Source organism: Alligator mississippiensis, chromosome 6 (genome assembly GCF_030867095.1).
Source record: "Alligator mississippiensis isolate rAllMis1 chromosome 6, rAllMis1, whole genome shotgun sequence".
NCBI classification, from domain to species: domain Eukaryota; kingdom Metazoa; phylum Chordata; order Crocodylia; family Alligatoridae; genus Alligator; species Alligator mississippiensis.
The window spans coordinates 55,620,793-55,634,911 of record NC_081829.1 but is presented as its reverse complement, the minus strand read 5'-3'; the positions used below and the strand labels follow the sequence as shown (position 1 = coordinate 55,634,911).

The window sequence follows — 14,119 nt, the reverse complement described above, 5'->3', positions numbered from 1 at the left end:
TTTGTTAACTCACTTCAAGATGAGTTCAAAGAAGTATTCTTGCCTTGCTAGAGCTAGATATTCCAAGGGTTTCGGAACCGTGAAGCTTTAATGCATTACCTAGCCACACTAGAATGTACTACACAAAGCGCTGTTATACAGGTTAACACTATTGACACTGAAGAATCTGACACACTATCAAGAAACAGTTCCCCACAATTAAGTCACTAATGAGACTGGCTGTAGATAAAGGAAGATTTCTAGTAACCGAGATACAAGGAAACCTGGGACTCCAATTGCCCTATATCTAAATTATGGTTCTAAATCACCTTGTCTCTTTCCTAACACTTCTGTTTCCTTTCATGACCCAAGGTGGCATTACCACTGTGACCCAGCACCTTCATTCCTAGCTTTCAAACTAAATATCAAACCACTGCAGAGTGCCTTGAAATCAGGGCATGAGCTTGCATGGATGATGGTGGGGATACAAAGTGACAAGGCAGGTAAGGAGAGGATTTGCAGTCAAGCAGCGCAAGAAACCTTACTGAAGGTGCAGGAACAAGCCATCATGATGTTCAGGAAGAATAGAAAATACGCCAGGCACCCAGTTTGGCTTAGCAGACAACTCTTCAGTGAGCTTAAACACAAAAAGGAAGCTTACAACTGGAAACTTGGACAGATGTCTAGGGAGGAGTATAAGCATATTGCCTGGGCATGCCAGGCTGAAATGAGGGGCCAAAGAGCAATTGGAGTTGCAGCCAGCAAGGGATGTGAAGGGTAGCAAGAAGGGTTTCTACAAGTATGTCAGCAACAAGAGGAAGGTCAGGGAAAAGTGTGGGTCCCTTACTGAATGGAGGAGGCAACCTAGTGACAGAGGATGCAAAAAAGGCTTAAGTGCTCAATGCCTTCCCCCCCCCCACCCTTTCTTTACCTGTCTTCACAGACAAGGCCAGCTCCCAGACTACTGCACCTGGCAGCACAGTTTAGGGGAAAAGGTAAGCAGTCCTAAGGGGTGAAAGAACAGGTTAGGGACTACTTAGAAAAGCTGAGTGTGTATAAGTCTGTGCAGCCAGACTGAATGTATCCAAAGATGCTGAGGGAGTTGGCTGATGCAATTGCAGAGTTGCTGGGCATTATCACTGAAAACTTATGGTGATGGGAAGAGGGGCAGAGTCCTTGGAAAAATCACGGAGCAGGTCCTCAAGGAATCCATTCCTAAACATTTGGAGACGAAAAAAAACTGATCACGAACAGTCAGTATGGATTCAGCAGGGGCAATGTGATGGCATTCTATGAGATGACTAGCTCTGTGGATGTGGGGAAATGATATACTGTGACTTTAGCAAGTCTTTTAATATGGTCTCTCACAGCATTCTTGCAAGTAAGTTACAGAAGTATGGGTTGGATAAATGGACTGTATAGTGGATAGAAAGCTGGCTGGATCGTTGGGCTCAATGGGTAGTGATCAATGGTTCCATGTCTAGTTGGCAGCTGGTATCAAGTGGAGTGCCCCAAGGGTCAGTCCTAGGGCCAGTTCTGAAGTACACCCTCAGCAAGTTTGCGGATGACACCAAGCTGGGGGGAGTAGATATGCTGGAGGGTAGGACTAGGATTCAGACTGACCTAGACAAATTGGAGGATTGGACCAAAAGAAACGTCATGAGGTTCAACAAAGGCTAGTAAAAAGTCCTGCACTTGACAGAAAAATCCCATGCGTCCCTACAGGTGTGGGACTGACTGGCTAAGCAACAGCTCTGCAGAAAAGGACCAGTGGACAATAAACTGAATATAAGCCAACAGTGTGCCCTTGTTGCCAAGAAGGGTAACAGCATACTGGGCTGCATTAGTAGGGGTGTTGCCAGCAGATCGAGTGATTATTCCCCTCTTCAGAACGTCTGGAGTACTGTGTCCAGTTTTCAGCCCCCCACCACAGAAAGGACATGGACTAGCTGGAGAGTCCAGCGGAGGGCAACAAAAATGGTTAGGGGGCTGGGGCACATGGCTTCTGAGGGGAGGCAGAGAGAACTGGGCTTATTTAGTCTGCAGAAGACTGAGGGGGGATTTGATAGCAGCCCTTAATTACCTGAAGGGTGGTTCCAAAGAGGGTTAAGCTAGACTAGACTGTTCTCAGTGGTGACAGACAACAGAACAAGGAGCAATGCTAACAAGTTGCACCAAGGGCAGTTTAGGTTGGATATTAGGAAAAACTCTCACTAGGAGGGTGATGAAGCACTGGAACAGGTTACCTAGAGAGGTGATGGAATCTCCATCCTTGGAGGTTTTTAACACCCGGCTTGACAAAGCCCTAGATGGAATGATCTAGCTGGGGATGATCCTGCTTTGAGCAGGGGCTGGACTAAATGACCTCCTGAAGTTCCTTCCAACCCTGACTTTTCTATGAAATTGATCAGCCTGACTGGGGGAGTGAAGTAGAGATTTTTGTCCTTTTGTCCTCCCCTTCATCCTTGGGGAGTAAAAAATTAACTACAACAAGTAGTTGTCAAAGGGTGACACCAGAGATAGCCAAAAAAATCTAGGCTCTATTGACAAGCTATCAGCAAACACCATATTAGCTGCCATGGGTGTCAAATTTATATGTACCAACATCCCCCACGAAAATGGATTACAAGACCTAGAAAACATGATTCCCCAAAGATGATGACACTTTCTGTTTCCACTGCACTCTCCAACTTGTGCTCACACACAACTATTTTAGATTTGAAGGCTCCCTATACCTATACACAAACAGCACTGTATGGGCACACACGTAGGATCCCCCACCATGCCAGTATATTTATGACACCTTGGAGTCTGCTTTCTCCATGGCTGTCTTCTCATCTGCCTAGAATACTTCATGTACACTGGTGACATCTCCTAGAGAAATTGTACCAGGACTCTACAAACTTCCATCCACTGATTTCTTGAATACTCCTTCCAACATACTCATTTCTTCAACACCATGGTGAATCTTTGCAATGGTCATATCAGCACCACACTGTATCAGAAATCAACCAATTGGTACAGTTACCTCCATACCACCATCTTTCATCCTAAGAACACCACTGGACCCATCATCTACAGCCAAGCTGTGTTACAACCATATATGCTCTGATCCTACTGACCAGGATCCACACCCTTAAGGATTGGGAGCAGAGATTTCTACACTTAAAATGTAATCCCAGAATTATACCCACTCAAATCAAGAGGGCCAGACTTGGGCCCTACTTTGACCTGGTACAATACCAACCCTATGACAAGGGCAACAGAATCCTTGTTGTCACTATAGTTCCCAGCTTGAACGCCTAGGACACAACATTAAAATGACCTCCACCCCCCACCTCGGAAAATAATGACCATCTCAAAGTAGTCATTAGGGGCAAGCTTGTCCTGGCTTACAGGTAGCCCCCGAGCCTCAAACAGCATTTGTCCAGCAACAGATTACTTAACTCCTAATTTCACAAAAGCACCAGACCTTGCAATGGACCTGATGTCAGCCGTGCCCCTCATCGAACAGACTGCATCAACACTGAACCAAATAACATGGATTATAACATCCAAGGTTCACCTGATTATGGTATCCCTCTGCTATCTACATTGGAAAGATGGGGTGATCACTGCATGTAAAAACAAAGGAACACTGATCTGACATAAGTTCCAGAAAGATGTGAAACCCTGTAGCAGAGCACTTTTAACCTCCCTGGACATTTCATCGCTGACCTCAAAATCATACTTAAACAGTAAAATTTTAAAAAAACAACTTGAACACAAAACTGAAACAAAAAATCATTCACAGACTGGATTGTGTTAAATATGGTCTCGGCAGAATTATTCTTGATTCTTATCTCATTACGTGGGCCAGTTTTTATAACCTTAATGTTTGTCAAGAAGTTAACTGTGTTGTTTATCCGTTCTGACCTTCATCTCTCTAGCAGTGCCATCTTCTCCATATCTTTCCTATTAAAATGACTCTCTTCCTTTCTATTTAATACTTCTGCTCTTGCAAGTCTGCTCATAACACTGACAAAGTAGCGGATAAAACCTCATTCCTCTCTGAACCAGTTAGTCCGTATGGTGTCACCCTGCCCTGCTTCCTGCCTAACTTCAGACCAGCCTAGCTAACTACCTCTCTCCTAACAAGGCTGTTTCTGTGGTAGTGGTATGTCTCTTTAAAAAAAGTTCTAGAAACAGGAGGAAAAAACAAAGACTAAACTCAGAGGAAGCAACTCAAATAAGGCACAGGCTAAGATTCTGTCTAAACTGGTTTTCAGTCAGATGATGAAAGGGTGAGGGCTGGTTTGGTGTTGCTTTGCACTGATGCAGATGCACAGGATTACATTCCCAGTGTCACTGTGCTATCCCAGGAAAACAGGACTTGCACCAACATGATGCAGCCTGGTAAATTATGCAAGGGCAGTTCATCCATGTTGAAGGTTAACATCAATCTGCTTACAAAGGTGTGGTACTCTCACAGTGTCTAGACAAGGAAATTAGTGAAATACCCATTTAAAACATTAAGAGAAGAGGACTTTAGTCAGTTTTACAAAAATCCTACATGATTTAACAATATTCTTGTCCTCTATCTAATCCACATAAAAAAGAAAATGGTACAGAAAGGGCTGATGAATCTTCCATTTTATGACATCTATCGATGAAAGGTCACTAAACTACTTCAGAAAGAGAGGCAAGTATTTTCCTAGTTTGCCTGCCAAAGTCATTACTAAGTATTCAAATAAACTCTTGCAGTTTTCCTTTTTATACCACTCCTCCCAAATAATGTAGGGCACAGTGGAGATGTCTACATGTGCGCTTTAATGCATAGTAGAATTTAATGCAGGGGTGGGCAAAATATGGCCAGTGGGCTGGATCTGGCCTATGAGGCCATTCTGTTTGGCCCACAGGGCCCCTAAAAATTTTTAGAAAATGAATATTGATCTGTCCTTGGTACCCATCAAAAATGACAGAAACCAAGGGCAACAGGACCCAGGGGAAATCCAGAGGGCTCTGGCAACAGCAGGGCCCCCCCAGCCCCGCCCCCCCAGCTGGAAGCCCCAGCCAGAGAGGCCGGGGACCACCACGCCAGAACCTCAGATAAGGCCAGGGGGTGGCACCAGGGAAGCAGTTGGTGCAGTGCATGCGGGTGGGGGGGGGGGGGAAGCAGCCCCTCACCTGCCCCGTGACTGGCACTCCCTGCTGCAGCCACTCGCAGCCCACACGGCGCTGTCCTGAGCAGGCACAGGCAGCCCTGTGCGGGCTGCAAGCAGCTGCAACACAGGGTGCTGCACAAGCTCCAGGTGGGCAGCAGGAGCAAACACTGCTCGGCGCAGCAAGCGGGCGGCAGGGGGGGGCCGCAGCTGCTGCCGCCATGGCACATCCCCGACAGGTGAGCCTAGAGCTGGCGTGGGGCCCAGGCTGGCAGTGGGGCTGAGTTACACGCTGGTGCTGAGCACGGGAAAAGCAGCCCTGTGCCCGTCCCCTGCCTAGCGCCCCGTGCTGCAGCCACTTGCAGCCCATGTGGGGCTGCCTTTGTCCACTCAGGACAGCTCTGCACGGGCTGCGAGCAGCTGCAGCAGGGAGCACCAGGCAAGGGGCAGGCAAGGGGCCACCTTTCCCCACACTCCGCACCAGCTCCTTCCCTGCTGGTGAGCAGGAGGTCGGGGCTGTGCACTGCCCCCTACCTGTACCATGGGGATAGGGGGCACTGGGAGTGAGCAGGAGCACAGGACCCACACAGGTGTCCCAGGGCCAGCAGGGCCTAGAGCAGACTGGCAGGAGCTCTATGGAGCCAGGCCAGCTCCCCGCTCTCCCTGCTGGTGCAGCCCAGCCCAGCTCCACAGACCCCTGCCAGCCTGTGCCCTGCTGTGGGTCCCACCAGTGCTGGCCCTGGGACATTGGTCCCAACATGGTAACCAGGGGGTGGGGCACCTGTCAAGGGGCGAGGCTACCCATTCAGCCCTCAACAGCTTGCCAAAACTGGGTAAGCGGCCCTCTGCCTGAAATAATTGCCTGCCCCTGCTTTAATGCATAATACTGTATATTAAAGCATCACATAAAAAACTGTGACATTACGCTAACATGCAGTAAAACAGTCTACTGCACATTGTCACTAAAAACTATGCAAACATGTTACTGCACGTCAGAGCAGCTTAAAGTGCATTAATTTAGGACCTCACATTGGAGGTCGTAAATTAATGCACATTAGAAAAGGAGCATTCCCGCACGTGTAAACGCACCCACTCGGACTGTAAAAGCATCACCTTGCTTCTGATTAGATTAAACCCCAGTCACTTTTTATGGTGCTACTACTAAGTAATAACAGTTGGACAGTAACTGGCCCATGACCACTTTCCAACAACACGTATTAAAAAAAATCTCTTGCTTTTTAACCCGACTCCCAGTGGCTGCCTCTCAATGCACTAGGCCAAAATGAGGACCACATTAATGTGCAGGCTGCCGCTCCACAAAACCAATGGCTGCTTGCAAGCAAGAGCTTATGTTGAATGCTCCTGGCACCCGTGTCTGGGGAAGCGCTGATAAAGCGGCTTCCTCTGCTGCAAGGGAAGCTACTACCCGCGTATCCTCCGCGTTGGCCAAGGGCGAGGAAGGAAGCAGCGAGGGGGGAGGTGGAAATGACTTCCTGCCAGACGGGCTCCGCGGGGAGGAGGCAGAAGACATCGCTGCAGCGCCCAGGGCTGCGGCTCAGCCGCCTGCCGCGACGGCAACATTTGTCCCTATTTTCCTTTGATATTAAAACCGCGAGCGGCGCCAGGCTGGGGCAGGCCCGAGGCCGCAACTGCGGGCAGAAGCTGGTTCCCGTCAGGGCGGCGCCAGGCCCGGCGGTCCCAGGAGCCCGCGGCCTGGCCGCATCCTCCCGGGAGGGCGCGGGCGGCCCCGCACCTGCTCGGGGTCGGCGCAACGATGCCCGCCGCTCTCTCCCGCCCCGCAGACACCCGCGCCCCGCGCTCAAGGACACTGCAGTGCCGCGGCATCCGCGCGGGGCGGGCCGGAGACAAGGTCAAGGGCAGGAGCCCCAGATCCGAGGGAGGGATGCGGCCGGGCCAGGCCTCACCTTCTTGACCTGGTCATCCTTGAGCTCGGTGAAGTAGTAGGCCAGGAGCTGGGCCGCGATCATGCTGGCGGCGGGCGGGCGGGCGGGAGAGGCGGACACGCGCGGCGCCGAGACGCGGCGCTTTTCTCACCCGCGCTGCAGTGACAGAGCAGCGCCGCCCCCCCCCCGCGCGCCCATTGGTCGCTGCAGAGCCGCCCGGGGCGGGGCCCGGCATCCCCGGCTCCGCATCTCCGCACGTCCACCACGTCCAGCCGGCCCGGGCAGCACCCAGGGGGTCGGAGACGGGCGGGGCCCGCTGTCGAGCGCCTCCCCGCGGGGCGGCTGAGGGGACGGAGCCTCTGCACCAGGGGACACACACGGGCTCCCCGCCACCCCCACCCCCCCGGGGCGCGCGCACGGCCCCTGCCTCCGAGGGAGACGCCTGCGGCAGCCGCGTCCTGCCCGTGGGCGCTGCACCGCCCCGGTCTCGCTGGAAAGGGCGCGGGGCTCCCCGCGCACAGGCAGGCGCCGGCCTCCCTCCCGCCAAGCAGCAGCCCGAGAAACCCCGGCTGCTGCAGCAAGCACGGAACCGAGGGCAGGGCGGAGCCACCAGGAAAACCAAGGTCTCCCGAAATCGGTGGGGGCGCTGCCTCCGGGCCCCCCGCCCCCATCCAAGCCGGGACCAGGGAACCCCCCCGCCCAGCGCTTCGCCCCCGAGCCCCTTTTCACGCAGAGGGAAAGTAGATGAAAGCCCGGTCCTAGAAGCAGGGCTGGAAGCCAGCTCCAGGCTGTTAGTCCAGCCCTTCCGTGCGGCAGGAAAGGGCTCCTGTCCCCTCCCGGGCTACGGCTATGGAAAATAGCATCTGACAACAGGGATTGGAGAGCAGGCCTCAAGTAGCTGAAGGGTAGTTACAGAGAGAGTGGACATGGGCTTTCCTCTCCGGCTGTAGGAGACAGGGCTAAGAGCAACAGCTTCAAGCTGCAGCAGGGGAAGTGGAGGTTGGAGATTAGGAGGAACTTTCTGACTGTGGGAGGGGCTAAGCACTGGAACAGCCCCCCCCCAAAGGATCTCCATCCCTGGCAGCTTTCCAGAGTAGCTTAGACAAACACTTGGCTGGAATGGTTTAGTCAGGAATGATCCTGCCTTGAGCAAAGGGCTGGACTAGATGACCTTGTGAGGTAGCTTCCAGCTCCTACTTTCTTCTGCTCTGTAGGGCCTGTGGGAAGCTGACAAGGCCTTCATTTTTAATGCCTGGTATGGCAAGGCCTTGTAAAGCAGCACTTCATTTGCAGGTATGCTCCAGTAGCTTTGTGCTATCCAGTGACACCAGCCAGCTTGACCAGGTTTATAGCGGTTTAGTTCAGGTCTACATCACAGATCTTTTCTACCAAGAAATCTTTGCCTGTTTAGGGTGCGATGAGGCATGGTCACAACCCCCTTTCAAACCATGCTGCAGGAGCAGCAGCCAGGTTCCCAAATCAGGTAAGAAACCCTGCCCTACATTTTCAGTGGCACATCCCCTACCCTTCTAATTGCCCCTTCCGCCACAGACAACTGCCCCTGTCCTCATCCTCTGGCTGCCCTGCTCCAGCTGGGCTGTGCGGGGAGCAGGGTTGTACCTGGAATAGCAACAGCAGGCAGGTTCCTCCTCCCCACCTGATCTCCGCAGTCATTCTCTGACAGCCCAGGAGCAGACACAAGGAGGGGGAACCTGACCTTTGCTACTGTCCTCAGCTGAGCCTGGTTCCCTGCACAGCACAAGTGGAGTGAGTCAATAGCAGCTCATCCTACCACCCAGGGTATAGAGACAGTGGGAATAGTGGCAGGGGAGGCACAAAGGAGAGGGGAGATACCACTGACTACAAAAGGGGAGAGGAAGGGCTGCTGAGAGCTGGGGGGGAGGGATTCTTACCTGAATTGGGGACTTACAAGTCCCTGGTTGCTTGCTGTTCCTGCTGTGTGGTCTGCCTGTCCTGGTAATATAGGGGTATAGCCACCTTACAGCACCAGTTGCTGCTCCTGCACCTCTTTTTACAAATCCTGAATCTGCCCATGGTTCAGCAGGTCTAGAACTAAGCATCTGCAGTAGGATTCAGAGATAAAATTTTAGAGTCTAGACATTCCAAATGTGTTGCTCAAGGCACTTTGTCATCTTTTTGGATAGTGTAAACATTCTTATAACAGCATAAGAGGATGAATGATCCTAAGCTTTGCTTTTTATAAAATCTGCTTTGATATAGAAAAAGTAAAATAACAGTCAAAGCTGTTCAATATAGAACTTGAAGGGAAATCAGTTTACTCCATCAGAATAATTTAAACTCCCCTCTACTTTGAAAGAAGTGTCCCCTTTTCTGATTTCCACCTACATATAAAGTGCTGTATAAAAGCTGCTACTACAAAAAGTCAAAAACACACACGGATAACCATTGCAACACATAGTGGCTTAGAGACAGACTCTTCTGGTAATGGTTTGACTCCTAGGCCCATCTTTTTCTATGGGGATTAGAGGCATGCAAACTCACTGGAAATTTCCCCCACTTTCTTCAGAGATGCATTTAGTCCCTACTTAGTCTCTAATTCTGGCAGGAACTCAAGAAAGTACAAAGTTGGTAGCTCAACCATGTTGGGAAAGAGCTGCCTGGCATTTTTCCAACAAGAAACCCTTCACTCAATTTACAAACAGTCTAGATAGGCTCTGATGAGAATACTGTTCAGTCCTCAATCAGACTCACTGGCTTCACCACAAAGATGCTGATGAGGAGGTTTAAAGTGATAATCGTGCCAAAAACTCAGGTTTACATCAGGGAATGAGGCAAAGAAAGAGCTACACAGAGAAAAGGGGAGACTTTCAGAGGTACAAACAGCGGTTAAGCATTTAACCCCTCTTGAAAATCAAGAGTCTAGACATCTAACTATCATTTGTGCCTTGTAAGCATCTCTCCTTTAATGGCTGTGAAACTCAAGCTAAACTGGCCTTACTCACAAAAGTTAAAATACAAAATACTGGTGACAATTGCATAGTGCAAGAGGATGTCAAATTATGGCTAGGCCACCTTAGAAACAATAAGGTATTATTTCCAATTTATCTTAATATATTCATGATGATTTTAAGCAGGCTCCTAGTTGTCTAGTCTATAGCTGTGTAAAAAGTCTATCCTTGATTACAGTGGTGATGTGTAGGTGGTGCACAGGGCTGCACATACACCCTCTGAAATCGCTGGTGCATCGCCTGACAGTCAGTGTTCCCTGCTTAGGCGATGGGCGAGGGGGGCAGGGGAGAGTGCTGATGCCCCCCCTGAGCACACCAGCCAGGGAGTGGGGGCACCAGGAGAAGTGAACCCCGCTGTCCCCCCATGGATAATCATGCCAAATGGGGGGGAGGGGGTGTTCCCCACAACTGATTGCACCAACCCAGAAGTGCCAGCGGCCTCCTGCCCTCAGCACAATGGGCCAAAGGGGCCCCCCTCCCCCCATTACTGACTGGCCACTGGGGGGGCAAGTCCCCCCAACTCAGGAGGCACCAGTTGCCCATGCTTGATTAATTAGTATGCTAAATATTTCTTTTGCAATTAACTCATGTTTATTTGCAAGAAGAGTCATTCTTCATATGTGATAGATGTTTCCTCATGATTTACTCTTGTTTTGCCTTAGTGGTTCCCTGAATCTTCCAAGGACAACTCCTAGGAAAAAGGCAAGGTTTTTGAGTTGTTAATCAGTTTCTTGATGTGTTCCAAACTTTGTAGAAATGGATAACCTCTTGTCGCTGAAGAAGGCAATTAATTCAAATTGGGACTTTCTGATAACCAATAATAAGCAGTTTGATTAACAGGATTTTCCTGTCAATTACTGCTTGGGACTCTTGATTTACACAACTACTTTGAGAATGCTTTGAAGATGCTAAGCTAAAGGGTATAAAAAAGGAACAAAACAGCTAACAGGGCATGGACTTCAAGAATGAAAGATCCTTCTGACAAGAACCAAGAACGCCCAGCTTTCTTCTAGGTGAGACAATCCACACCTGGGGAAGCTGCCAATAAACACACCATCTGTATTGGTGAGACGTTATCACTGTACAGCTAAATACTGGACTTTGTTTTGCTTTAGGCTCATTAAACTGTGAATACTTGCGCTAAACAAAGCCTGTGTCATTCATTGAATGGGGAGTCATGTCAATCCTTTAACATTAGGCTGGAATCCCATCGGTAGTCCAGAATCTCACTTAACGCCTCTTAAACCATTAGGATGGTTACAGCAACACTTAAACTAGCCTAAGTAAGAAAGGTTACTATAGATTAGGTCTCCATTAGACATGCACATTCACATACAAGGAGTCAAGCGGGTGACAAAAATGTGCCCAACTTTGTGTTCTACAATCTTCCTACATATGGCAAAAAGAAGCTTACTTAATATTTAACATGGGACAAAACCAACAATTACCCATTATCTGGCCTCATGGCTTCTAGCAACATGATGCTCAGCATGAAATTTGGAAATAACACTGAGAATTTTGCTAGGTACTAAGGGCTTACTACAAAAGCAACATGTTCTACCCCAGGGAAAAAATTTTAAACCACTTCCCTCTTCACTCATGCTCTGTAGACTGATTTCACTGATAGTAAGGTCCTGCCATACTGGGCAAAGGAGAGATGTCTGCAGTGGCCCATACCTGTGTCCACACATCAGTCACTCCTGATTATGAGATTCCTAATAGTCTCCCCAGTTTGCATAGATTACCTCAACACCCAGCATGGTATTTATCATCCATCCACCAGAAAAAGAGATAGGACTTCTTTGAAAGAGCAATGTTGATGGGCTTTGTTCTGCCACAAGAACTGCTGTTGAGCAGGAAGCAGTAATTCCAAGCCAAGAGATTAATTGACTTGCAGATTATGTAGGAGCAAAGAAATGAGAACAACTGTCTCCCATTGCTCATCTTCTAGCAGAAGTCCTTACCTAAAGTAAGTGAAAACAGCAGCCATTGACAGAAGAGCAATGTAAAATGAAAAGGCCATAGGAGGGGACATTTTTCTAACCATGCGCATGTGCGTGCATATGCAATCTTAGATTTTTAGCTTTAATTTGAACCAATCTTTATAAAATCTGTGTACACATGTTCAAATGATGTGGGAGATTTCTCTCCTGGTAGAAAAATGTACCTGGAGACTCCTGAACAGACATTCAAATGCTGACCCACTGCGCAGCCAAGGCGTCCCTGTGCACACATCTCAGGCTCCCCAATCTGCCTCACAACAGATGACAGCAACAGATGCACGGGGCAGCCCTCTCAGGCTGTAGCACAATGAGGGAATTGTAAAGGGGTTCCCTTCTTGGCTGCAGCAGTCAAGTCCAGTCCAAGTGATACACACTATCACCCTGGACCTGTGACAGAGGGCTGGGAGGAAAGCACACTGAGATGCTGGAGGACTGGGACCTTCTGTACTCATCACCATAGTCCCTGAGACTTATTCAGACTTAGGAGGCAGAAGTTCCAAATATAATAACATTCACCGTTTACCTACTGATAGTTATTTGAAAAACACTTTTAGAAAAAGCATGCTGGAGAGCCAGAGTCTTTTTCTGCACTGAATGTCAAATATGCTGTCAGACATGTATACACACATATCCCACCAACTATAAGAATATAATGACTGCCTCCAATGACTGAATCCAGAATACAACTGCTGAATTAAATGCTGAGAAGCATAAGGGACTACCAATGCAGTCAACAACTGGGGAACACTTACTATATACATTAAATGCCATAGCCTGTCATCTCCTAAAGATGGCTTCAACCTTGAAATATGGCCTGGGTAGCATTTGCACTCCAGTCAGATATTAGTGTCAAGTGACTAAATATTTGGCATTACAGTGCTGGCTTGTTTTTCTGTGCTATTTGATTAAATCAATTGTTTGCTTTGGCCAAACATAAAGCTGATCTGGCAGCTCGGTTATCTTCCCTTATCCTATGCAGGGAGATCTACCCTTATTGAATAGAATTTCATTCTCTAACTCCCTTTATTTATTTTAGCTTAATCTTTGTGATATTTCCTTCAAAAGTTTAATTAATCTGCACATATTATTCCTTCTATTTTGTTTGGAGGTATGGGGGTTAAATAACCTTCCTTTAAGCATGCTTTGAATGCTTAACAAGAAAGGAGGGACTGCCCTGATTAATCTGCAGCTGTATTACTGAGCAGCAGGAAGCAGTTTTCCAAGGACGGCATAGGATTTAAAGGGACAACCTCTTGAGTCTGTGAATCCAGCCTGTTCTCTCAGGCAGCCACATCCTTTACATCATATCCATATACCATTTAGGATTTTTTTTTTTTATCCCTTTTACTCCTACTAAAAGGCTGTTCCTAAAAAAACTGCACTCCTCCAATAGTTAGAAGATTTATTTAATTTCCAGCAAAAATCTACTCCTGGCCAGTTGATACCCATTTCTTTCTTTCTTTCTTTCGACACGCAAATTCGTGAAATTCTTTCTTTCTTTCTTTCTTTCTTTTTTGCCAGTGTTGTCCTGTAACTTAATCTAGCTCCTTTCTCTCTGATGTTTGCTCTCTATAAATACGTCAGGCAGGTAATCATAATACTCCTTCATTTGGCCAGGCTAAATGAGCCAAAGTTTGATACACTTGTCACTTCCTTGGTTATCGTTTTTAGACATAGGTGGCCAGAATTGTACATAGTGCTCCAAAGGAGGGTTAATAAGACCTTGCATGGGAACATGCTGGAAGTGCTTCACTAAACATATTTGTGGATCACATTTTGCCTTTTTCATGGCTACACCACAGTCGTGGCTCATTGGCTGTCTATGGGCAATGCCATATTTACTCAAATAAAAGATAAAGCCCCTCCTCCCCCCCAATCAGCATGGGTAAAAAAGCCCCTCTCTATATATACATACATACATGCACATGGCCCGTTGTGTGTGTGTGTGTGTGTGTGTGTGTGTGTGTGTGTGTGTGTGTGTGTGTGTGTGTGTGTGTGTGTGTTCAACACTATTTAGATGTATATAAATTGCTATGCATCTATAATTGACTTCTGGGGGATTGCTCTGAAGCACCTTGAGCCCACACAGGTAAATAAGAAAT

The 14,119-nt window shown here is 48.3% G+C and overlaps 1 protein-coding gene and 1 long non-coding RNA gene across 3 annotated transcripts in view; one reads left to right on the top strand and one right to left on the bottom strand.

Annotated features, from left to right (window-relative positions):
* Window positions 1-7,166, bottom strand: part of HK1 (hexokinase 1) — an 82,940-nt gene extending 75,774 nt beyond the window's left edge. For both annotated transcript variants that reach the window (XM_006273476.4, XM_019484378.2), the window contains exon 1: window positions 7,046-7,166. In XM_006273476.4, coding sequence (XP_006273538.1) covers window positions 7,046-7,108 — 63 coding nt within the window. In that variant the 5' untranslated portion in view covers window positions 7,109-7,166. The remainder of the gene's footprint in view (window positions 1-7,045) is intronic.
* Window positions 7,157-11,163, top strand: LOC132251174 (uncharacterized). The gene is made up of 2 exons (XR_009463049.1): window positions 7,157-8,507; window positions 10,677-11,163. It is a non-coding gene; the product is annotated as an uncharacterized LOC132251174 (long non-coding RNA).
* Window positions 11,164-14,119: the final 2,956 nt, after the last annotated feature.